This window comes from Trypanosoma cruzi, genomic scaffold (assembly GCF_000209065.1).
Source record: "Trypanosoma cruzi strain CL Brener 1047053516427 genomic scaffold, whole genome shotgun sequence".
NCBI classification, from domain to species: Eukaryota; Euglenozoa; class Kinetoplastea; order Trypanosomatida; family Trypanosomatidae; genus Trypanosoma; species Trypanosoma cruzi.
The window spans coordinates 5,012-27,078 of record NW_001849237.1 but is presented as its reverse complement, the minus strand read 5'-3'; the positions used below and the strand labels follow the sequence as shown (position 1 = coordinate 27,078).

Below are 22,067 nucleotides of genomic sequence, written 5' to 3'. Positions count from 1 at the left end.
CTTTTGCTTTCACTCTCTGTTGACGTGTTGTTAGTTTGTGCTGAAGGCTGCACGCAAGTGACAGGAGTGATGGCGATGATGATGACTGGCCGTGTGCTGCTGGCGTGTGCCCTCTGCGTGCTGTGGTGCGGTGCGGTTTTTGGACGCGCGATGGACGATTACTGCAGTGAGGGTGGAGGGAACGGTTTGAGGCACACGAGTAATGGTGGAGATGACGGCGTGTCTCTAAAGGCGGACTGCGGGTTGTTATCCACTCGAATGGCATTAATAAAGGCGGTTGAAGCTGCGGAAGGTGAACAAGAATTGAGTGGTGATACAAAACCACAGGGAAATTTGAAGGAGCCATTACCTAATAATACGGAGGGCAGTCCAGCGCCTGGTGCGGGAGGAAGTGGTGTCGCAGTTCAACCACCACCAGCAGTAACGCTGGAGCACGAAGGTTCAGATACAGGAGGACAGCAGGTGACGCTGCCTAACGTGGTGGATACAAATGGTGGAAAAAAAGGAGATGATAAGAATGGAAGTGAACTTGAACCCGAAGAAATAGGAGCTGGTCAATCTTCATCATCATCATCTGGAGGCGATGGCACTTTGGGTGGTAAAGGACTCCCCTCGAAACAAACTTCCAAGAGTAATGAACCCTCCAACGGCACGCCGACACAAGAAGAGGATGCAGGAAATCATCGAATTACACCTCACATTCGTGATGCAGAGGCGGAAGAAGAACACGAAGTAAAAAAGAAAACTTAAGTCATGAGGCACCAACAGAGACACGTGGAAGTCCAGCCAACGACGCAGGAATACAAACGGCAACACCATCGCCACCACCAGCAACAATGAATGAACCGTCCAGCACTGAGGATTTACCACCCGTGCAAGCGCTACAACGCGTCCAAGACGACCATGCGGAATCAAGGCCACCATCACCCACGGCAAACGGTGATGCTGACAATAACGAATCTGAAAAGAGCACTGAAGAGGGCATTCCGAGCAATGATTCAGCAGCTGATGCTCCAGGGACAGCAGAGGGTAAACAAAATGAAAATAAAGATGCCAATCCGAAAGAAACACCAGTCGAAGCCACAGCCATGAAAAATACAACGGCGACGAGTGGAGACAGCGACGGCAGCACCGCGGTCTCCCACACCACCTCCCCTCTTTTGCTTCTTCCTGTTATTGCGTGTGCGGCTACTGCTGCGGCTGCGGTGGTGGCCGCGTGAGAGTGAGTGAGAGAGAGCCGTGCACCGCCCACACACACACTCGTCTTTCACTCACTCTCTGTGTGTGTGTCCCCTTGCATGGACTCTCGCCCTCACCTCACCCCACGAAGCACACACATAATGTGCCCATTGTATATATTGCATGCACACCCATGCAGGCCCGTTGGTGCTCTCTTTTGCACGACACGCACCGCTGCCGTCCTGCCTGGCTGCATGGGCGGAGCACCGTAACTGTTTCTGTTTTGTTTTTATTGCATTGAGTGGGCGACCTCTCTCTCTCTCTCTCCCTGTGTGTGTGTTTTGCTTTGCGGGAGCAATGAGAGTGTGTGCGCTGGTCGTCCCACGCTTCGGCTTTTTGTTTTGTTTTTCATTGTTTTGTGGTTGAGAGCACCCATTCCGCGGGCTGCGTGTGTGTGTGTGTGTGTGTGTGTGTGATGATATGAGTAATTTGCGTGTGTGCTATCTGCCTCTCTCTGCCGTTGCTTTCATTTGACTCTCTTGTGGCGCACAGCTGCTCTGCAATTATAGGCGCTGCCAAACACAAAAGCACAAACAAATGCACACACACGCCATGTCGCACACAAGTGGGCTGTCCCTGCACTGCTAGAGGAGCTCTCGGCGCGCTTTGGAATGTCGCAGCGGGCACCATTGGACTCGGTGCATTGGCGCCTGTGGCTGCCTATGGCGACGCCCCGATCCGCTCTGTTGGAAAAGCCGGCGTGGTTGTGGGGCGGCGGGAGAGCAACGGCGGACACGGTGACCTCTACGCAGTGAGTTCACAGTAACTTCCTTGGCCAGTGGCAGTGCGGATGGAACTGTCATAATGATCGCACCGCCGGCATTCTTGTTGTCAAGTTCCCCGAAATGAGAGCGGTGAAAGAAGGTCCGTCCGCATGACGCTTTGCATCTCCGCCTCAGGGCTGCGCATGGCAATTTGGGTTGCCGTGCGGTGATGCCACAGGGTATGATCTGCTGGGAGAGCGCGCTGTGCGATGCTCCTGCACCTGTGACTGGTGCTGTGCCGTTGGCGGATGTTGAGTGGCCGTTCACACAAATATTGCGACACCACGAGGAGAGCAGACCAAACACCCCGCGTGCAGGGAGCGTTGCGGCTGGTGAGGACTCTGTGCGACGGTGATGAATGCTCAGTCGACGACGGATTGACGGATTGTCCCTTTGATTTAGTCGGTGCGCATGCGGTGTGTATGGCCGCCACTGTGGTTTCCCGTTACTCCGCTGCTTGTGCCGCTTTCTGACGCACCACTGGCACTAAATCGTTTTATTTCTTTTCTTTCTTTTTTTCCTTTGCCTCCCGCATCCACGCTGCACTGCTACTGCTGCTGCTCACACGAAACCAAGAAATGCATTTTTTTCAGGCCATGCGCCAGCCTCGCCATGCCACGCCGCCACTTCCATTGCTGGTGTTGCTGCTGACGTGCTGCGCCAGTGGGTGCGTTGCCGCTGTACTCGCCACACAATACCGCTGTGGGTTTGAAGTGATGATGAGGAGGAACGGCCCGCTGTTAACTGCGGTGGTGCGTGAGGTGCCGTGCAAGGGACACGGCGCGATGCAGGCGTACACCGTCGCCACACAGGATGACGACAGTGGCTGGGAGCCGATCCGCATGGCGGTTTACACGGAGGATCTGGAGAGGCACGAACAAGAGGAAGTACTGCGAAGAGGGAGAGGATGAGTGCTACAATGCGTTGGGGCAAAGGGTGTCATGCAAAGCAGAGCATTTCCTGACGGAAGAAAAGACACAATTGTACACTGGAAATATTCTCCCTGGTGCCGTCAAACTCCACACTGAGCGGCTAATTGTGAAATCCACAGGCGGGACGATAACTGTACCGAGGGCTATGAATGGACCGTGCAGCCACTTTACGGTTCCTACCAGGCACAAGAGTGACGGTGTGCCGAATGCAGATTTTATCATCTGCGCTGCTGCTAGGCCATCAGGCACGGATAGCAGGGCTGTGTGGGCGGCCGCGTGTAGCACACTGACAGATTTTTGAGCTTTCATTGGCGCCATGAACTTTTATTCAAAGTACATGACTGACACGGCGTGGAGCGTTCGCGTTGCCGCACACGAAATTGCGCATGCTCTTGGGTTCAACCAGGAGAGCATGAGAGAAAAGAGTCTGGTGAAGAAGCGAGAGAGAGGTGTGCGTGGGAAGCACCGCAGGATGGTGGCAGGGAAGCACGTTCAGGAGAGGACGAAAGCGCACTTTGGTTGTGAGTCTCTCGAGGGCATGGAGCTGGAGGACGAAGGTAGCACTCGGGAAAAAGAGATCCCTCACTGGAAGGGACGCCACGCGCGGGACGAGCTGATGGCTCCCACAGTTGGTGCCGGCTACTACACGGCACTGACGATGGCGGTGTTCGCGGATATGGGATACTACCGCGTGAATTGGAGCATGGCGGAGCCGATGAGCTGGGGCAGAAGCTCTGGCTGCGACTTCCTGGTCAACAAGTGCAATACAACCGATAGTCTTGCCGCCAAGTATCCTCACATGTTCTGCGATGCTAAAGACACAGAGACGCTTCGCTGCACCTCCGACCGCCGTCACGTCGGGACGTGCACCGCAAACATTGTTGAAGACAAGGGGATTCCTGCGGATAAGGACGTTTGCCCTGTTGTATCTTCGGAATTTCACGAAATATCGTCTGGGACAACGTACAGGACGTGCTCGGACGAAAATGTGGATTATCTCCGTGGGTCGCTGACTGGCGGTGGCTCGTGGTGCCTGGACGCGGAATTACTGGAGAGGAAGGACGATGATGGCCATAAAAGCGTTAAGGGAGTGTGCGCGCAGGTGTTGTGTGATGGGGGCACAGTGAAGGTGAAGTACCTCGGCAGCAGTGGGTTTCAGCCTTGCCCTGAGGACACTGACATCCCAGTGACGTTGAAATATTTTCAGAAAGATGGGAAAATCAATTGCCCCACGTACGGCGAGGTGTGCACCATTGCCGCGAAAGGCAGCAGTCTTGTCATTCCGAGTGCGTTGGTGGGTGGACATGGTGACGAGCAAGAGGAGGAAGCAGAAGAGTCGGCGGTTGCTTCAGGGTCGCCTTCTCCGGAGGATACTCGTCCACAGTTGTCTCCTGTGGCGTCTGGTGCCTCCATTGAAAAGGAGCCTCCCGGCGCTTCGGCTGCGGGTGTCGCTGGTGGTGGCCTTCATGCCGGTCCGAGGGGTGATCCGGGGGTGCGGACCGAAAGTGAGGACAACACTCAGCGGCGAGGGAGGAGACCTGGCAGTGGAAGCGAGGGAGCCAACAGAGCCTCCGGCCCCGACGCTTTTTTTTTTTTTGCGCCATCACCCGGCGAGGACGTTGCAGGAGCGGAGGGCGACCCGCGGGCGGATTGCCCAGCGGTGGTTCCCAGTGCTTCCGCGCCTGCCACTCCGATTCCGTCCGTCAACGGCGTCGATTTTCAGGCGATACCCGATGCGTTGGTACAGCAGGCCGACAGTGATGGCGGTGTGGCAGATGCTACTGCTGGCCTCATTCCCTTTGTGTTTCTTGTTGTGGTCGCTGCGGCGGTAGTGGTGGTAGTGGTGGTGCCTCTTTGAGCGGCCGCGGCGGCTGGGCGCAATCAAACTGCGGCTGGGCGACAGTATTTACTTGGCACATTGGCCCCGCACTCAAGATGTGCAAAACCGTAGCAATAGCACTATAATACACTCACTGCATTCCCCGTTTCCTTTGCTTGCGGGTGATGGGCAAAATGACCGGTCTTTTATTGCATTGTTTGTTATTCTGGGAAAAGGTGTTTTTGTTTTATTGCTTAGAGGGTCTAACTTCCGTGAAAACTGTGTGTGAGCGAAGTAACATGGAGAGAAAAGACATTTCCCAGCACCACATGTATACACGCGTTTTTTGATGCGATTGGGACGAGGGGAAATCACCGTACTCTAATCACGAGTAAAAAGTAAAGGAAATGTTCTCCAATGGAGGCGGGGTCGTGCCAGTAGCTGTTTCTCTGAAGGACAGGGACGACTGTCTCTGCATCCGTAACTGGTGCATGCGGCTTTATCTTTTACACTTTTGCTTGTTTTTGTGACTTTGCTGTTTTTTTTTTGTTTTTTTTTTTTTTTGTGTGTGTGCGTCATTGCGAGAATGTGGAGCTTAAATAATTTCTGTGCTTCGGCTTTCAATCTGTATGCGCTCTTTTTATTTTTTTGCCTTCCCGAGTTTTTGCATCCGTTTTTGATTGGCTGTGTGTGTTTCGGGTGCTCTGCTGCACTGTGGGTAGTGTGTCTTAATTCCTTCTGTCCCTGCTGTCCTGATTGTGAAAACACGCTGTGGGTCAGGGTGCATGGCTCCGTGGTTGCGGCACTATTTGTTGTGGTTGCGTTGGGACAGCCCCGACAAGACTGCCAACGTGTGGCTCTTGGGTGTCTCGTTGGGCTCTTTTCCTTCTCCTGCGCGATGGACTCCCGTCGTCGGCGCACCCTTTCGTGCAGTGGCGTCAGCGCAACAAGGTGGCAGTTTTGTTGTTGTTGCAGCTTCAGCTGTTTGGTTTTTTCCTCTGGTATTGTGAGGTGCAGGTGTCGGATGTGGCGGCAATGAGCCGAAGATAAGGAAGGAGGAGGATGGTGCGTGCGTGCGGGAGGGCCCCGCGGTGTTGGATCGGTGCGCACTGTTTGCGGGCTTGATGCGCCCCTTTGGTGCATGGCGTGTCTTGGTGTGTCCTTCTTGCCGTGTGTGGTGCCAGCCGGCTCTTCACGATTGTGGCAATGGCGTGTTGACAGCGGTGTTTGCGTCGGCGTTGGCTGTTCCACCCTCTGGGGCTACGAGGGCGTATGCGTCACGATGAGCGACACCAATCGCGCACGACGCCTGGTCTGCAAGCAAGTGACGCACCGATTGCCGACGCGGCGCGGCCCTCTTGCCTTTTTCCTCCCTCTGGTAGCCTACAGTCTGATGTCTAGCCGTAGTGGTCTCCTCTTTTCTCACTCCTTTTGTGTGTGACCGCATGCACTGACCACAACAATTGTACAATATAAGTATTACAGAGTGCAGGGCTGTGCGTGTGTGTGTGCCTGCTGCCGTGGATTGGAGTGTGTGTCGTGCGTGGTGTGTGGCGTACGGTGCATGCCTGGCTGCTGCCCTCTCCTCATGTGGTGTGCCCTCTGTGTGTGTCTGCCGCACCTTTCTTCTCCCCTGTTGCTCTCCATGTCCCTCACTGTGCAGATCAGCTCCACACCACTGAACGACCACACTCACGATTATGATGACGTGCCGTCTGCTGTGCGTCCTGTTGGTGCTTGCCCTTTGCTGCTGCCTGTCCATGTGCGTGGTAGACACTGCCCCGACTGAACCTCAAATTGAGGGAAAAGGCGCCAGCCTGCCATCCACTACGCCAGAGACTAGTTCTGAGACTCAAGATGCTGACGAAGCAAGTCAATTGCGCTCTCCAGAAGAAGACACTAGTCTGGATCCGGAGAATCAAGTTGATGCGAGGGGAAAGGACACCAATCCGCCGTCCGCTGCAGCAGAGGGAGCACTTCGGAGTAACGGTGAGTCAGGTTCACTGAACCAGGAGTCCGGTGCGGCACAGGGTAACACCGCCCGTTCATTGCCCCCTGGACCAGCCACTGAGCCTAGCAAGAAAACTGAGACGGATCCGGGGGATAAAGATAATTCTAAAAAGATCGTGACGCCTGAGGATACCTCCGAGACGACGACGACCACTACAACAAAAGCACCAACCACGATCACAACCACTGCGCCAGAGGCACCAAGTGGTAAGGCCACAACTACAGAGGCGCCTACTACGACGACGACCACCAGCGCACCGTCACGTCTTCGTGAAATCGATGGCAGCCTCGGCAGCTCTGCGTGGGTGTGTGCCCCGCTGCTGCTCGCCGTATCCGCGCTGGCGTACACCACTGTGGGCTGAAGAATTGTGTGTATTCTGTGCGTGCCAGCACTCAACCACGGGGACATGTGTACGTCCACTGTGGTCCGATGTATAAAGTAAGAGTAATTGTTGATGATTGTTTTTTGCTTTACTTGCTTCCGCTGCCCTGCTGTGTGCTCCGCATTGTGCCCCACATCCGCCACGTTGAACGCATTCCGGACACAATCATATGCATGCGCAGCGGAGCCTTGGGTTTGTTTTTTTGTTTTTTATAACTTCTGATTTGCGGGACGGTGTGTTTTTGCAATTGCACTGATTCCATCTTCTCTATAATGTGTGCAAGCTACTGGCGTTTGTTGCTGTGCGGTGGCTGGGTGTGGTGTAGCGGTGGTTTTTCTTTTGTTGCTTCGGCTCTGCGTTGACGTGTTGTTAGTTTGTGCTGAAGGCTACACGCAAGTGTCAGGAGTGATGATGACTGGCCGTGTGCTGCTGGCGTGTGCCCTCTGCGTGCTGTGGTGCGGTGCGGCTTTTGGACACGCGATGGAAGATTACTGCAGTGAGGGTGGAGGGAACGGTTTGAGGCACACGAGTAATGGTGGAGATGACGGCGTGTCTCTAAAGGCGGATTGCGGGTTGATTTCCACCCGAATGGGATTAATAAATGCGGTTGAAGCTGGGGACGACGGTATAGATGAAAATGGTAATGCCGTATTGGAAAATAAGGACAAATCACAGCATGGTAGTGTCTTGGCTGGTACTGGGGGCAATGAAACGCCTGGTCAAAAGGGAGTGAAAGGTGCCGCAGGTGCAGGATTACCACCCTCGCCGTCTGGGCCTGGAGGATCAGATACAGAAGAACAGAGGCAGCCAGAACAGTTGGATACAAAAGGAAAAGAGGCAGGAGGTAAGAGGGATGAAAAGGGCGGCAAGGCAACTGAGTCCCAACAACAAAGAGCTGATCAATCTTCTTCATCTGGCAGCGACGGCCCTCAGGGTGGCAAAGAACCCGCTTTGAAAGAAAAATCCGAGAGTACTGAATCCTCCGTTGACACGCCGACACAAGAAGATGAAGTTGAAGCGGAAGAAACAAATGTGTCAGAAGAAGAAACCGGAGGAGACGAAGAAAACAACAATAATGTGGCACTCACAGTGACAAGTGAAAGTCAAGCGAAACTGAAAGGAACACAAACAGCAACACCACCAACACTACCAACAACGCAAGTGAATGAACGCTCCCGCACTGAGGATTTAGGACACGTGCAACAGCCAAAAGGCGTCCAAAGCGACATTGAGTCAAACAGCAATTCACAAACTGAGGGCGCTGCCCCCATCACAGCCAATCAACACAATGAGCCATCTGCCGACCATGCAGGATCCAGGCCACTATCACCCACGGCAAACGGTGATGCCGCCAATAATGATTCTGACAAAAGCACTGAAGAGGGCATCCCGAACAATGATCCAGCAGCTGATGGTGCAGGGACAGCAGAAGAAAAACAAAATGAAAATAAAGAATCCAATCCGAAAGAAACATCAGTCGAAGCCACAGCCATGAAAAATACAACGGTGACGACTGGCGACAGTGACGGCAGCACCGCCGTCTCCCACACCACCTCCCCTCTTTTGCCTCTTGTTTTTGTTGCGTGTGCGGCTGCGGTGGTGGCCGCGTGAGAGTGAGTGAGAGAGAGCCATGCACCGCCCGCACACACACTCGTCCTTCACTCACTCTCTGTGTGTGTCCCCTTGCATGGACTCTCGCCCTCACCTCACCCCACGAAGCACACACATAATGTGCCCATTGTATATATTGCATGCACACCCATGCAGGCCCGTTGGTGCTCTCTTTTGCACGACACGCACCGCTGCCGTCCTGCCTGACTGCATGGGCGGAGCACCGTAACTGTTTCTGTTTTGTTTTTATTGCATTGAGTGGGCGACCTCTCTCTCTCTCTCCCTGTGTGTGTGTTTTGCTTTACGGGAGCAATGAGAGTGTGTGCGCTGGTCGTCCCACGCTTCGGCTTTTTGTTTTGTTTTTCATTGTGTTGTGGTTGAGAGCACCCATTCCGCGGGCTGCGTGTGTGTGTTTGTGTGTGATGATATGAGTAATTTGCGTGTGTGCCATCTGCCTCTCTCTGCCGTTGCTTTCTTTGGACTCTCTTGTGGCGCACAGCTGCTCTGCAATTATAGGCGCTGCCAAACGCACAAGCACATGCACACACACACATGCCATGTCGCTCACGCTGCGTAGAGGTCTGAACGCTGAGAATGCACATAAAAGGTTCTTGCTGCGGCGGCCCTGCTAGGAGGGAGGTTGTCAGCCCGAGAATTCTTTCGTCGACGTGTGGAGGGTGTGATGTTTGCGGCGTGCAGCCGGTGGGTGGTGTTGAGGGTGCCGTGGGCGAGTGCGGATTGTTTCTCGCCATGGAGCTGCGCGTTCCGACGTGTTTATCCCGCTGTGGATTTGCCGATATTCTTTGGCTGTGCGGGGTGATGTGCGTTGGAGGGCGCGCTGGAAGGGACAAGCAGTAAAACGACTGGTGGCAGCGCGTTGGTGGTGCGAAGGGCGGCTGCACCCTTTTGCGTCCCGTTGTTTTGTCGGTGTTGCTTGGTGTGTGCTCACGCGTGATGAATAATGCATCCTCCGTGACTCCTGCTTGTAGTGGCAACAGCCGCTGTGTGTTCCCGGTGTATTTCTACTGCTTCTGCTGTTCTTTGTGTCTGTGTGCGTGAGTTGTTGTTGTTGGGAGTGACTGCGGCGGGGATGATGGTGCCACTCACTGTGGATGGGTGGCGGTGTTTACTGTTTCACCCCTTTCTTGGCATCTTTTCTCTCCACCCTCTCAATCACACACGAAGAAGGAAACCAAGCGAATCGCTACTGTGAAATTGTAAGGCTCTAGAAGGACCAACAGCACACACACACACCGCCCACACACATATTTATATGCTCTCACGTGTTGCTGCAGCTGTCATGGCACTCCGCACACACAACCGTCGCCGCGTGACCGGATCCAGCGGAAGGAGGAGGGAAGGAAGAGAGAGTGAGCAGCAGAGGCCCAACATGTCCCGGCATCCCTTCTATTCTGCGGTGCTGCTCCTCGCCGTTGTGATGATGTGCTGCTGCAGTGGAGCTGCATCCAGTCAGGACACGTCGCCAGCTTCAGGATCTTCAAAGGGGAAATTGTTTGATTGGAGAGATAAGAACGGAGAAACAGTGAGTTCGCTCCGTGTTCCCAGTCTTGTTGAGATGAATGGTGATGTGTTTGCCGTTGCTGAGGCGCAGTGCACGGGCACCGGAGAATGCGTTTTTACTGGGATTGCCTCGGAGCTCCTGACATTGAGTGATGAAGAATCAAAAGAATTGGATACAAATAAACTGAAGACGCAAGTACTGGTGAACCGTTCTTCCGGAGGAGAACAATGCCCCTCCCAAACAGCAGTTCTGGCTGGCACTCAAAGAGTGAAGAAGGTACATGTGAGCCGACCAACAACAGTCGTGCAGGGAAGTGATATTTACATGCTTGCTGGAAACTACAGCTGGACATATGAGGATAAGGCAGATTCTGTGTTTCAATGTGGACTCTTGCTGGTAAAAGGTAACATTAACAATGAGGAAGGCAGTACCAACAAAAGGATCCTTTGGAAAGATACTTACGATCTCCCATGGATTTCTAACGGCAGACAGGAACAATCCTGGACACGACTGATTGGCGGTGGTGGATCGGGTATTAAGATAAAAGGTGATACTCTCTTGTTTCCATTGGAAGGCACAAAAAAAGAGGATGGGAAAGCCGTTTCACTGATTATGTACTCCTCGGACACTGCGGGTTGGGTGGTATCGAGGGAGATGTCTGCCGACGGCTGCGGTGATCCCTCCGTCGTGGAGTGGAAGGACAAACTCATGATGATGACTGCGTGTGATGATGGCCGCCGCAGGGTGTACGAGTTTAATCTAACGGAGTCGTGGACGGAGGCGCTCGGGACACTCTCGCGCGTGTGGGGCAACAAACACAAGGGAAATAAGAAGGGCGTTGGGAACGGGTTTATCACAGCGACGATTGAGAACAGGGACGTGATGCTCGTCACTCTGCCGGTATATTCCGAGAAGGCTGATAAAAAAGAAAACGGAAAGAATGAACTCCATCTTTGGCTGACGGACAATACGCACATTGTTGATATTGGGCCGGTGTCCGAGGAAGATGAGGACGCTGCCGCCAGCTCCCTGCTGTACAAAAGTGGGAATAATAAGAAGGAGGAGTTGATTGCACTGTACGAGAAGAAGAAGGGCGAGAAACCATCACCCGGTATGGTTTCTGTGCGTCTGACTGCGCAGCTGAAGCGGGTGAAGGAGGTGGTGGCGACCTGGAAGGAAGTGGACGAACGTGTCTCTCAGCTGTGCACCACTTTACTTGCTCAGAAGGGTTTCTCATCTGACAATGCCTGCGGCGCTGATAAGATCACGGATGGGCTGGTTGGCTTTTTGTCCGGCAACTTCTCTGATGGCACATGGAGGGACGAGTACCTCGGGGTGAACGCCACAGTAAAGAGCGGTGCAGCAGGGGCAACAAAGACTTCCGATGGTGTGACGTTCCATGGAGCGTGGGCGGAGTGGCCCGTTGGCAGTCAGGGGGAGAATCAGCTGTACCACTTTGCGAACTACAACTTCACTCTTGTGGCGACGGTGTCTATCGACAGGGTGCCGAAGGAAGATACTCCCATCCCTTTGATGGGCGTGAAGAAGATGAATGGTGCCGGTAAGAATAAAGTATTCCTGGGACTGTCGTACAGCAACAAAAATAAGTGGCAATTGCGGTGCGGTGACGAAAAGACGACGGAGCTCAGGAGCAGTTGGAAGCCAGAGACAACACACCAAGTGGCTATTGTGCTACAGAACGGCACCCAGGGCACCGCGTACGTTGATGGTCAGCATGTGGGTGTGGGTGCGTCGTGTGCATTGGGAAGCACGGAATCCCAAAAGATCTCCCACTTCTACATTGGAGGGGACGAACGCAGTGCAGGCGGCGCAGGGAGCAAAGAAGAAGTGTCAGTGACTGTGACGAACGTCCTGCTGTACAACCGCCCGTTGAGTACTGCGGAGATGACTGCGCTTAAAATGAAAAGCGTTAATATTCCAAAGCTGTATCATGCAAAAACAGAGCCGAGGGGTACTCCGTCTACTCCCGCCGGGCAACAGCCGTCGGAATGGGGGCATTTGGTGGGAAGCAGTAAAGATGCGAGTGGTGGTGTGGAGGGGGCCGATTCACAGATCAGGGAAGTAAATGCCACGGCACTCAGCAGCAACCTCGGAAATGTGTCGCAAGAAAATAACAGCGATGCCGGCGCCATGCGTGGGAGCGGACTGCTGCCATCGCTGCTTCTTCTTTTGGGACTGTGGGGGTCTGCGGCTCTGTGAGGAGTGACTGGGTGCCGCGTGGGACACCTGCGGCATCCCCTGCACACAATTACTTCCAAGAACTAAATTATCCTTAAAATAATTCTCTTTTTTTGCTTTTTTTTTGTAATTCATCAATTTTTTTTTTTTTTTTTTTTTGCGTGTGTGCGCGTGTGTGTCCTTTTTTAAAATTTTTTTTTGGTTTTCTGTTTTTTTTTTTTTTTAATCTCTCACTCCCCCTTTCTTTTTTGCTTTTGGGGCAATCACTATGGACGTTCTTTTCTTTTCTACTCTTCCCTCTTTTAATTGTTTCTTGCTGCACTCTTCCAGTGAGGGGTGCCGTGTGTTTCCCGCCCAACTGCTCCACTCGCACACCCACCGACACGCTCATGACGACGGCCCTGTGCGCCTCGCCTGCTGCACGCATGAGGAGGGGCCGCGACGAACGGCGCGCTGAGGGAGCCGTGACGTGTGGGCGTGCGACGAGGGCCTGTGGGGCGGAGCACACATTTCTTTTCCTCTTGTTTTGTTTTCTTGCGGCCAGGGCGGGCAGACACCTGCAGCGCCACACACACACAGCCACACCCTGCCGCCGTGTTTTTATTTAAGGATTTGTTTTGCTTTGTGTGTTTATTTCATGCGGTGGCGCACCCTTCGGTGTCGGCCTCGTGAGCATTTCTCTCCCTCCGATGATTTCTTTTTTCTTTTGCTGCGCTCACTCTCCCGATGGAGCGACGTGACTCTCGTCATGTCTGCGTGCTTCTCCCACTCCCCACACACACACGAGTGACTGTGCTCTGCGGGCCGCACTCGCACGCCGATGGGAGGGCTGAGGGGAGCAGCAACACGCAGATGACCCCTTGAAATATAAACGATGTGCGGACACATGGAGGGTCAGACGGTTGAAAGACATTTAAATATCTTTTTAATTTATTTTCGGACAAAATATGCAGACGATTTCTGGAGCAACATTGTAGTCGTTTGCTTTTTTTGTGTGTGTTTTTTTCTTTTTCTTTTTTTTCTTTTTTATTATTTGGGTGTAGCCGTAATAGAGGACGACTTTTTTTTTCTTTTTTCTTTTTTTATTTTTTTCATTTTTTTTTCTTTTCAAAGTGTGGGGTGTGGAAAGGTGAAGATGAATTTTTATTTATTTATTTTTATTAAATTTTTAATGAATTGCCGCTGCTTTGTCTGCAGTGCAATATTGTGAGCCTGAGCAGTCTTTTTATTTCTGCCATGCACCTCTGCTGCACTGTTTTTGTTTGTGCGTCCCTTCACATGCTCTGCTCCTGTTTTTACTTCTTTGCTTCGTGTGTCTGCGGTGGGAATCACGGTGCCATTGGATGGATGTGTGTGGGACGTCTTTTGCATTGAGTTTGTGGCCGGCTGACGCGGCTGCACGATGCCCGCCATGCGTGGAGGTGCTGCCTGCTCTTGGGGTCATTCTTTTCTCCTTTTTGTTTTTGCACTGCCGGGTGCCTGCGTTGCTCGGTGTGTGCTGACGCGTGACGGACGGTGCCACGATGGCCTCCTCTGGCAGTGACAGTCGCTGTGTTCTAGGCACACACATCCACACACACTTCCTTGTCTCTCTGTCGGTGCTGGACGCGTTGAAGGTCGATTACAGCCACACGGACACCCGCAGGGTTGCTGCGCCGTACTTCTTCCAGCACTGCGATGCCGCCGGCTACACGAATTTGTGGTGCCACAAGTACAACGAGGACAACAAGCTGCAGTGCATGACGGCCAACCTGATCCGCGTGTGTTTCCAGCGCATGGAGCACGTGGGCCAGTACGCGTTGGGCGTTGTGCTCATGATTGTGGAGGAGGGGCGGCACGACATTGTGGCGCTGTGGGTGTTGCGCGGCCGGGGCATGCCGGCGATTGTGAGGAGCGTGGAGGACACGGAGCTGCTGGACTGAGGGAGGAGGTGGCGTACGTTGCGGCGCAGCGGGAGCGCATGACGGACTGCCTGTGCTGGAGGGGCGCGTGTTGAAGTGAGCGTGGCGTGCCTGTGAGGGCCTGAGGAGAGAGAATAACAGTAATATTCACTGTGTGGGTGTTTGAGGAACGGTGCACGGCGAGGATTAATTCTTTTTTCTTTTGATTGTTGTTGAACCGCGCCCACCCAATTGTTGTTGTTTTGGTGCGTGACTCTCATTGCTGGATGGGACGGTGCTTGGTTGTGTGAATTGTTTCTCCTTTTTCTTTCACTTTATGTTGACGGGGAGTTAGTTTGTGCTGAAGGCTACACGCAAGTGACAGGAGTGATGGCGATGATGATGACTAGCCGTGTGCTGCTGGCGTGTGCCCTCTGCGTGCTGTGGTGCGGCGTTTCGGTGGCCAATGGTGATACTGGAAATGATCGCGAGCATTCCGGCCAAGGTGATGTTGGGATTTTTAGTCATTCTTCTTCCTCGGTTGTGGGTCATGGGGATAATGGAGTTGTAACTGATGGAAATTTTCAGGGCAGTGGAAGTCACTCTCCGGGCTTTGCTCCTAATGGTGGCAAAACTTCACTTACTGGTGTTGTTGAGGGTGTGGGTTTAAAAAGCTCTAAGGATGCCTTAACTCCTGCAGAAGAAGGCCGTGGAGGAATGCAGGGTCAGCAAGAATTAGTGCCCAAAGTTTCACATCAGCCCGAAGCGGGAACAACAGGGAAAAGCCATCATAATGCGCCTGAACAGTTGCCCAACGCAAGAACCGAATTAGGAAATGGTGGTGGTGCAACTGCGGAGGGTGATGAAGTAAAAACCACCGTGAAGGATGCACAATTGGGTAGATCTTCCACGAACGACAGCCATCCACCAGCAGCAGACCGAGGGTTGAAGGAGCAGGAAGGCACAGTGAGAAAGGCAACATCAACAGTGGCATTAACGCCAGCAGTGGGACGAGAAACACCACCTAAGGCGGACCCAAAAGAGGACTCACCAAAGGAGAAAGCCGCGTCCAGCGCAGGTGTCACGCAAGATTCACCAACTGTCAGTCAACAACAAACACATTCTTCATCATCCTCCCAAAGTGGAATTGATCCGACTTATACTCCAGGGGAAGGACGCGATGCGGAGGAAATTTTCAACAATAACCAACCATCTGGTGGGGTAGTGCTGAAAGAAGGAGCACAACATGAAACTGTTGCTGGCAGTGAGAAGCCAACAATACCAGCAGCTAACACCCGCAACACAATTGGCACAACCATTTATGGCGACAGCAACAGCAGCACCGCGACAATTACAGCTTTACGGTCTGATGCTGGCACGGAAGGCACTCCAACCACCAACCATCTGAACCGACCCTCCACTGAAGGCGCCACACCACCCGAAACGAATTCCGATGGTGAAGCTGTATCAGCCAACAAATATGATACGGTCTCTCAGAGTACAGGATCCACAACAGCGCAAACCACAAACGCGAAACCAGGTGACACGGCGAAGCCTGGCGACAGTGACTGCGGCACCGCGGTCTCCCACACCACCTCCCCTCTTTTGCTTCTTCTTGTTGTTGCGTGTGCGGCTGCTGCTGCAGTGGCGGCCGCGTGAGTGTGAGGGAGAGAGAGCCATGCACCTCCCGCACACACACTCGTCCTTCTCTCACTCTCTGTGTGTGTCCCCTTGCATGGACTCTCGCCCTCACCTCACCCCACGAAGCACACACATAATGTGCCCATTGTATATATTGCATGCACACCCATGCAGGCCCGTTGGTGCTCTCTTTTGCACGACACGCACCGCTGCCGTCCTGCCTGGCTGCATGGGCGGAGCACCGTAACTGTTTTGTTTTGTTTTTATTGCATTGAGTGGGCGACCTCTCTCTCTCTCTCCCTGTGTGTGTGTTTTGCTTTACGGGAGCAATGAGAGTGTGTGCGCTGGTCGTCCCACGCTTCGGCTTTTTGTTTTGTTTTTCATTGTTTTGTGGTTGAGAGCACCCATTCCGCGGGCTGCGTGTGTGTGTGTGTGTGTGTGATGATATGAGTGATTTGCGTGTGTGCTATCCGCTGCTTTGTCGTTGTTTCTTTGGACTCTCTTGTGCCGCACAGCTGCTCTGCAAGTATGGGTGCTAACAAACATACAAGCACATGCACACAAGGCATAACGCAGACGCTGTGGAGTGGTGTGAAGTCTTAGAACGCACGCACGCACGCTGCGGATGGTCACGGAGGGCACTGTGGGGGCTGGTGTGTTGGTGCTTGTGGCTGTATTTGGCAGCGCTCATATCCACCGTGTTGGAACGGCCGGTGTGTTCGTGGGCCGCTGAAGAGAGCAACGGCGGAAATGGTGACTTCAAAGCAGTGCGTTCACAGTAGTCTCCCGGTCAGTGGCAGTGCGGGGAGAAACAGTCATGACGATTGCAATGCCGTCACGCTTGTTTTTGAGCATCCTGAGAAACGGTAAAAATATATTTGCACACACGACGCTTTGCACCCCCGCTTCAGGGCTGCGCATCACGATGAGGCTGCCGTGCGGTGATGCCATATGATATGAGCAGCTGGGAGAGAAAGAGAGAGCGCTGTGCGATGCTCCTGCACCTGGAACTGACGCTGTGCAAGTGGTGGCAGGTTGGTGGACGGTCACACAAACACTGCAACACCACGAGGGAAGCAGACGAAACACTCCGCGTGCAGGGAGCGTTGCGGCCGATAAGGAATGTGTGCGACGGTGATGGACGCTCAGTCGACGACGGGTTGACGGTTTCTTCCATTGATGGAGTTGGTGCGCATGCGGTGTGTATGGCCACCTCTGTGGTCTCCTGTTACTCCGCTGCGCGTGTCGCATCCTGACGCACCACTGGCACTAAATCGTTTTATTTCTTTCTCTTTCTCTTTCTCTTTTTCCTTTGCCTCCCGCCTCCCACAGCCACGCTGCACTGCTACTGCTGCTGCTCACACGAAACCAAGAAATTCATTTACCTCAGGCCATGCGCCAGCCTCGCCATGCCACGCCGCCACTCCCATTGCTGGTGTTACTGTTGATGTACTGCACCATTGGGTGTATTGCCGCTGCACCCGCTCTGCAGCACCGCCGGGGATATGACGAGATGATGGGGAGGAGCGGCCCACCGCCGACTGTGACAGTAGCACCGCGGGCTTCCACAACAACTCTAATCTTTGGCATCTTCGTGTCAATTGTGCAGCCGCGGCTGCGATGGTGGCCGGGCCTGCATGAAATGGTGTGTGCTGGAGGGGAGAGAAGGCTAGTGGAAAATAGATTGTTCTTCTGATGAATATTGGCTGCACTTCCCGTGGAAAACGAATTCACGCGGTGTGCAGAGATTATTCTTTTTATTATTGTTACTTTGCTTATTTTTATTATTGTTACTTTGCTTTTCTCTTGTTGCTTTGTGTGCTGCGCCTCCGTGAGGGGTGCCGACACGACGGACCGCTCTCGCCGTATGTGCATGCGGTGGAGCCTTGTGTGCCGCTCCTGTTTGCTTCTCTCTCTTCCATCTGTGTGTTGGTGCTGCGGCAGGGCTGTGTGTGTGGCGTACGGTGCATGCCTGGCTGCTGCCCTCTCCTCATGTGGTGTGCCCTCTGTGTGTGTCTGCCGCACCTCTCGTCTCCCCTGTTGCTCCCCATGTCCTTCACTGTGCAGATCAGCTCCACACCACTGAACGACCACACCCACGATGATGATGACGTGCCGTCTGCTGAGCGCCCTGTTGGTGCTTGCCCTGTGCTGCTGCCCGTCCGTCTGTGCTGCGGCACCTGAATCGCCTGAAGCTTCTTCCAGTACAACCACGACGACTAAAACTCAGCCTCCAAATGAGGATGCGGGTTTGTCAAGGCCGTTAAATACGAGGCCTGTTGTGGGGGAGGGAACAGTTGGCGGCAATGAACCAGCTCCGACCGGTCCGGGACAAAAATCAGCTGATGTGACCGTTATCTTACTGGAAGAAGGTACGGACGATACGACAGGGACACAAAGTGACACTAGTATATCTGAGGAACAAGCAGATAAGAACTCCGAAGCTTCTGCCGAGACGACCACGACGACGACCACTACGACAAAGTCACCAACCACGATCACAACCACTGCGCCAGAGCCACCAACTACTACGACTACAGGGGCGCCAACCACGAAGACCACCCGCACACCGTCACGTCTTCGCGAAATCGACGACAGCCTCAGCAGCTCTGCGTGGGTGTGTGCCCCGCTGCTGCTTGCCGTATCCGCGCTGGCGTGCACCGCTGTGGGCTGAAGAGGTGTGTGTGGGCTGTGCGTGCCAGCACTCAACCGCGGGAACTTGTGCGCGTCTACTGTTGTCCGATGTATAAATTAAGAGTAATTATAATGATTGTGCTTTGCTTCATTTGCTTCCGCTGCCGTACTGTGTGCTCCGCATTGTTCCCCAAATCCGCCATTTTGAACGCATCGCGGACATACTCGTATGCATGGGCAGCGGAGTCCTTGGATTTTTTAATTATTGTTTTTCTATTGTTTGCCTTTGAACTTTTTTTTTGAGGCGCGGTTTGCGAGTTCTTCCACCGTACTGATTCCATCTATCTTGTGGTGTGTGCGCTGCTCCTGCTGTTGTTGTCACCGTGCAACGACTGTGTGTGGTGTAGCGGCCGTGTTTCTCATTTCTGTTACTCTGCGTTGACGTGTTGTTAGTTTGTGCTGAAGGCTACACGCAAGTGACAGGAGTGATGGCGATGATGATGACTGGCCGTGTGCTGCTGGTGTGTGCCCTCTGCGTGCTGTGGTGCGGTGCCTGTGGGGTTTATGCGAGGGACCGCGACAGCAACGAACTGGTTGGCAGCATGTCGTCGGGAGTGTTGGGTGCGAATTTGCCCCATATGCCGAGTGGTTCTGATAAAAATGCGGTCATGCTTCCTACGCGGTCTGTCTTGCCAATCACTGTCGCTGAGGCTTTGAATGAGAACGATGTTTCTGTTACAACCGAAGAGGATGCGGATTTAAGTTTGAATACAGGTTCTCTCCATGCTGCTGCTAATGGAGGTACAGGTGGGATTGGAAATACGATTGACAGTCATGCTGGTGGCAGCAAAACTTCTGGTGGTGAAATTGGCAGCCCTGGTGCAGGTGCTGTCGGTGTTCAAGGTGAAGGTGCCCAAAGAAGTGGTGGTGGTGGTGATCCTAACGGAAGTGGACATTCTACTTTGGAAACTCTCGGTAGGGAAGCAAGTGGAAAAGGGGGGGATCAAAGCGGGGTGAGGACAGAAGAGAATTCCAGGAACCCTCCAGCAGAACTCTCACCGTCAGTACACTCAAAGCCACCACTAACACCGCCAGAACCAGCGGGAGTACCACAAATACAAAATGCCCCACAAGTATTACCGCAAAAAACACCACAAACAGCGGAAGCATCACCATCACCGGTAGTTTCGGCAGAAGATAGAGGTACACCGGAATCAAGGGACTCACAGATTTCAAGCGAAGAAACTAAAAAACACTCAACTTCAGAAACCAAAACGGAGTCCCAAGTGAAAGAAAAGTTTTCAAATGGTGGTCTGACAGAAGAAGACGGTCAAGAGGCAACTACACCGAACCTTGCGAAGAATGCAGTTACTGAAACCCCAACGAAAACAACGGCATCATCCCTCTCTACAAGCGGCACTGGTGATGTCCAGACAACAACGGACACGGTTGATAACGGTGCTCAACGGCCTAACACCAAAGAACCACAAGACGGGTTCGAAGATGGTAATACCAAAGTTCCTCCTAGAGCTAGTGGGGCGGCACCACAAACAGCAAAAACAGCCACCATAACTCAAAAAAATGACACGGCGACGAGCACACAGAACAGTGACGGCAGCACCGCCGTCTCCCACACCACCTCCCCTCTTTTGCTTCTTCTTGTTGTTGCGTGTGCTTCTGCGGCTGCGGTGGTGGCCGCGTGAGAGTGAGGGAGAGAGAGCCGTGCACCGCCCGCACACACACTCGTCCTTCTCTCTCTGTGTGTTTGTCCTTGCATGGACTCTTGCCCTCATCTCACCCCGCGCAGCACACACATAATGTGCCCATTGTATATATTGCATGCACACCCATGCAGGCCCGTTGGTGCTCTCTTTTGCACCACACGCACCGCTGCCGTCCTGCCTGGCTGCATGGGCGGAGCACCGTAACCGCTTCTGTTTTTTTTTTTTATTGCATTGAGTGGGCGACCTCTCTCTCTCTCCCTGTGTGTGTGTTTTGCTTTACGGGAGCAATGAGAGTGTGTGTGCTGGTCGTCCCACGCTTCGGCTTTTTGTTTTGTTTTTCATTGTTTTGTGGTTGAGAACACCCGTTCCGTGGGCTGCGTGTGTGTGTGATGATATGAGTAATTTGCGTGTGTGCTATCCGCTTCTCTTCTGCCGTTGCTTTCTTCTGACTCTCTTGTGCCGCACAGCTGCTCTGCAATTATAGGCGCTGCCAAACACACAAGCACATGCACACACATGCCGTGTTTAAAACGCTGAGAATGCACGCACGCACAGGATTGTGGCTGCGGAGGCCCTCGCGAGGGGCGAAGAAGCCTGCGTTTTGTTTTTTTGACATGTTGCTCGGTGTGTGTCGACGCGTGACGGACGGTGCCACAATGGCCTACTCTGGCAATGACAGTCGCTGTGTTCTTGGCACACATCCACACACTCTCCTTGTCTCTCTGTGTGAGTGATTGCAGCAGGGCATTGCTGCGGACCTGATGGGGACCACGACGGCGCCACCCCTCGAGAATGTCCCGCGCACTGTCTCTTGTGGAGCGGCGAGGCGGTTTGCCTGCAGCCCGACTGACAACTGCACAGTCGTTTCATTGCGGTCGCTCCGCCGGCATCACCTGCTGCGGTGGTGTCCGCAAGAGCCGCATCTCAGAAGTTTAAGCCGTTCTCCCTTCAGGATTGCCCTTGCTGCTCGACTGGCGCAGCACCGGCCCGACATGGCTCCCCTGCAGGGGTGCAGGCACCGGAGTGCTCAGCGACGAGGCTCGTTGGCTGCAGCGACATCCACCAGGCCTGCAGTGGGCGTGCCGGCGGCGTGGCCTTCTTGGTGCGCCACACCTTGCCGTGCGAGCGCCTGTCGCTGCTGGCACCAACTGCGCGGAGACCACCGCCTTCCGCGTGTGCCCACCGGCCTGCCCCAGCATCTACACGGTGAACCTCTGCAACCTTCCATCGGCAATTGCTCATGCTGCTCACTTTGCGAGCAACATTCGTCGCTTAGGCCCCGCAGCGGTTATTTGCGACCTGAATTTACATCATGAGCTGCGGGACGGTCGCTCACCATCCACGACGGCAGGAGAGGACCTCGCCGCCACCCCAAGCGGCATGGAGTGTGAGCTATCCGACGACCCGGCACAGGCAACGTGGAACAGCGGCTGCAGCGTCTCGTTTCCCGATGTGACTGCGCAACGCGTACGGCGTGTCTCCCACTGGACGTCCACCCGTTTACATGGATTCGGACCACCATCTGCAATCCCACACTGCAGAGACGAAGGACGGCATCCCACGGCTGGCAGGCATGCTGCCACGACGGAAAAATATCGCCGTTGTCCTGCGTGAAGCTGACTGTGATGCTTCCCCCTCGTCCTGTGGAACACCTCTGGCCACTTTGAGCACATGGTTGGAGATGCGCAAATGCACCGTACGAGCGGCAG

General features: G+C 53.8%; 6 protein-coding genes and 2 pseudogenes across 6 annotated transcripts, besides 29 other annotated features; all 8 read left to right on the top strand.

Annotated features, from left to right (window-relative positions):
• Positions 1-6,673: part of a sequence feature (areas not merged during assembly with more than two copies in the genome that could not be assigned to a particular haplotype) that runs on past the window's edge.
• Tc00.1047053506309.100 lies at positions 70-1,221 on the top strand (annotated as a pseudogene).
• Positions 1,625-1,654: a microsatellite.
• On the top strand, positions 2,415-4,793 carry Tc00.1047053506309.90 (annotated as a pseudogene).
• Positions 4,746-4,784: a microsatellite.
• Positions 5,293-5,318: a microsatellite.
• Positions 6,455-7,126, top strand: Tc00.1047053506309.80 (mucin TcMUCII, putative; the record flags this gene model as incomplete). Its single annotated transcript, XM_810407.1, has 1 exon — positions 6,455-7,126. The coding sequence occupies one exon, from the start codon at positions 6,455-6,457 to the stop codon at positions 7,124-7,126; it is 672 nt and encodes a 223-aa protein (XP_815500.1).
• Positions 6,674-6,753: a sequence feature (heterozygous, non-Esmeraldo-like haplotype).
• Positions 6,754-7,656: a sequence feature (areas merged during assembly that could not be assigned to a particular haplotype. This can correspond to areas where the two haplotypes were merged or to regions with more than two copies in the genome that were merged during assembly.).
• On the top strand, positions 7,556-8,758 carry Tc00.1047053506309.70 (mucin-associated surface protein (MASP), putative; the record flags this gene model as incomplete). The annotated part of the gene is made up of 1 exon (XM_810406.1): positions 7,556-8,758. One exon carries the CDS (start codon positions 7,556-7,558, stop codon positions 8,756-8,758), a length of 1,203 nt encoding a protein of 400 aa, XP_815499.1.
• Positions 7,657-7,704: a sequence feature (heterozygous, non-Esmeraldo-like haplotype).
• Positions 7,705-7,981: a sequence feature (haploid, Esmeraldo-like haplotype).
• Positions 7,982-13,717: a sequence feature (areas not merged during assembly with more than two copies in the genome that could not be assigned to a particular haplotype).
• On the top strand, positions 10,032-12,500 carry Tc00.1047053506309.60 (trans-sialidase, putative; the record flags this gene model as incomplete). Its single annotated transcript, XM_810405.1, has 1 exon — positions 10,032-12,500. One exon carries the CDS (start codon positions 10,032-10,034, stop codon positions 12,498-12,500), a length of 2,469 nt encoding a protein of 822 aa, XP_815498.1.
• Positions 12,618-12,638: a microsatellite.
• Positions 12,671-12,735: a sequence feature (A-rich).
• Positions 13,479-13,507: a microsatellite.
• Positions 13,540-13,587: a microsatellite.
• Positions 13,618-13,652: a sequence feature (AT_rich).
• Positions 13,718-14,589: a sequence feature (haploid, Esmeraldo-like haplotype).
• Positions 14,590-17,573: a sequence feature (areas not merged during assembly with more than two copies in the genome that could not be assigned to a particular haplotype).
• On the top strand, positions 14,750-16,018 carry Tc00.1047053506309.40 (mucin-associated surface protein (MASP), putative; the record flags this gene model as incomplete). The annotated part of the gene is made up of 1 exon (XM_810404.1): positions 14,750-16,018. One exon carries the CDS (start codon positions 14,750-14,752, stop codon positions 16,016-16,018), a length of 1,269 nt encoding a protein of 422 aa, XP_815497.1.
• Positions 16,418-16,441: a microsatellite.
• Positions 17,574-18,000: a sequence feature (haploid, Esmeraldo-like haplotype).
• Positions 17,748-17,795: a microsatellite.
• Positions 18,001-19,864: a sequence feature (heterozygous, Esmeraldo-like haplotype).
• Positions 18,102-18,674, top strand: Tc00.1047053506309.34 (mucin TcMUCII, putative; the record flags this gene model as incomplete). The annotated part of the gene is made up of 1 exon (XM_810411.1): positions 18,102-18,674. One exon carries the CDS (start codon positions 18,102-18,104, stop codon positions 18,672-18,674), a length of 573 nt encoding a protein of 190 aa, XP_815504.1.
• Positions 18,455-18,562: a microsatellite.
• Positions 19,123-20,337, top strand: Tc00.1047053506309.30 (mucin-associated surface protein (MASP), putative; the record flags this gene model as incomplete). Its single annotated transcript, XM_810403.1, has 1 exon — positions 19,123-20,337. The coding sequence occupies one exon, from the start codon at positions 19,123-19,125 to the stop codon at positions 20,335-20,337; it is 1,215 nt and encodes a 404-aa protein (XP_815496.1).
• Positions 19,865-20,537: a sequence feature (areas merged during assembly that could not be assigned to a particular haplotype. This can correspond to areas where the two haplotypes were merged or to regions with more than two copies in the genome that were merged during assembly.).
• Positions 20,538-20,696: a sequence feature (areas merged during assembly that could not be assigned to a particular haplotype. This can correspond to areas where the two haplotypes were merged or to regions with more than two copies in the genome that were merged during assembly.).
• Positions 20,697-20,754: a sequence feature (heterozygous, Esmeraldo-like haplotype).
• Positions 20,755-20,956: a sequence feature (areas merged during assembly that could not be assigned to a particular haplotype. This can correspond to areas where the two haplotypes were merged or to regions with more than two copies in the genome that were merged during assembly.).
• Positions 20,957-21,715: a sequence feature (areas merged during assembly that could not be assigned to a particular haplotype. This can correspond to areas where the two haplotypes were merged or to regions with more than two copies in the genome that were merged during assembly.).
• Positions 21,422-22,067: part of a mobile genetic element that runs on past the window's edge.
• Positions 21,716-22,047: a sequence feature (areas not merged during assembly with more than two copies in the genome that could not be assigned to a particular haplotype).
• Positions 22,048-22,067: part of a sequence feature (haploid, Esmeraldo-like haplotype) that runs on past the window's edge.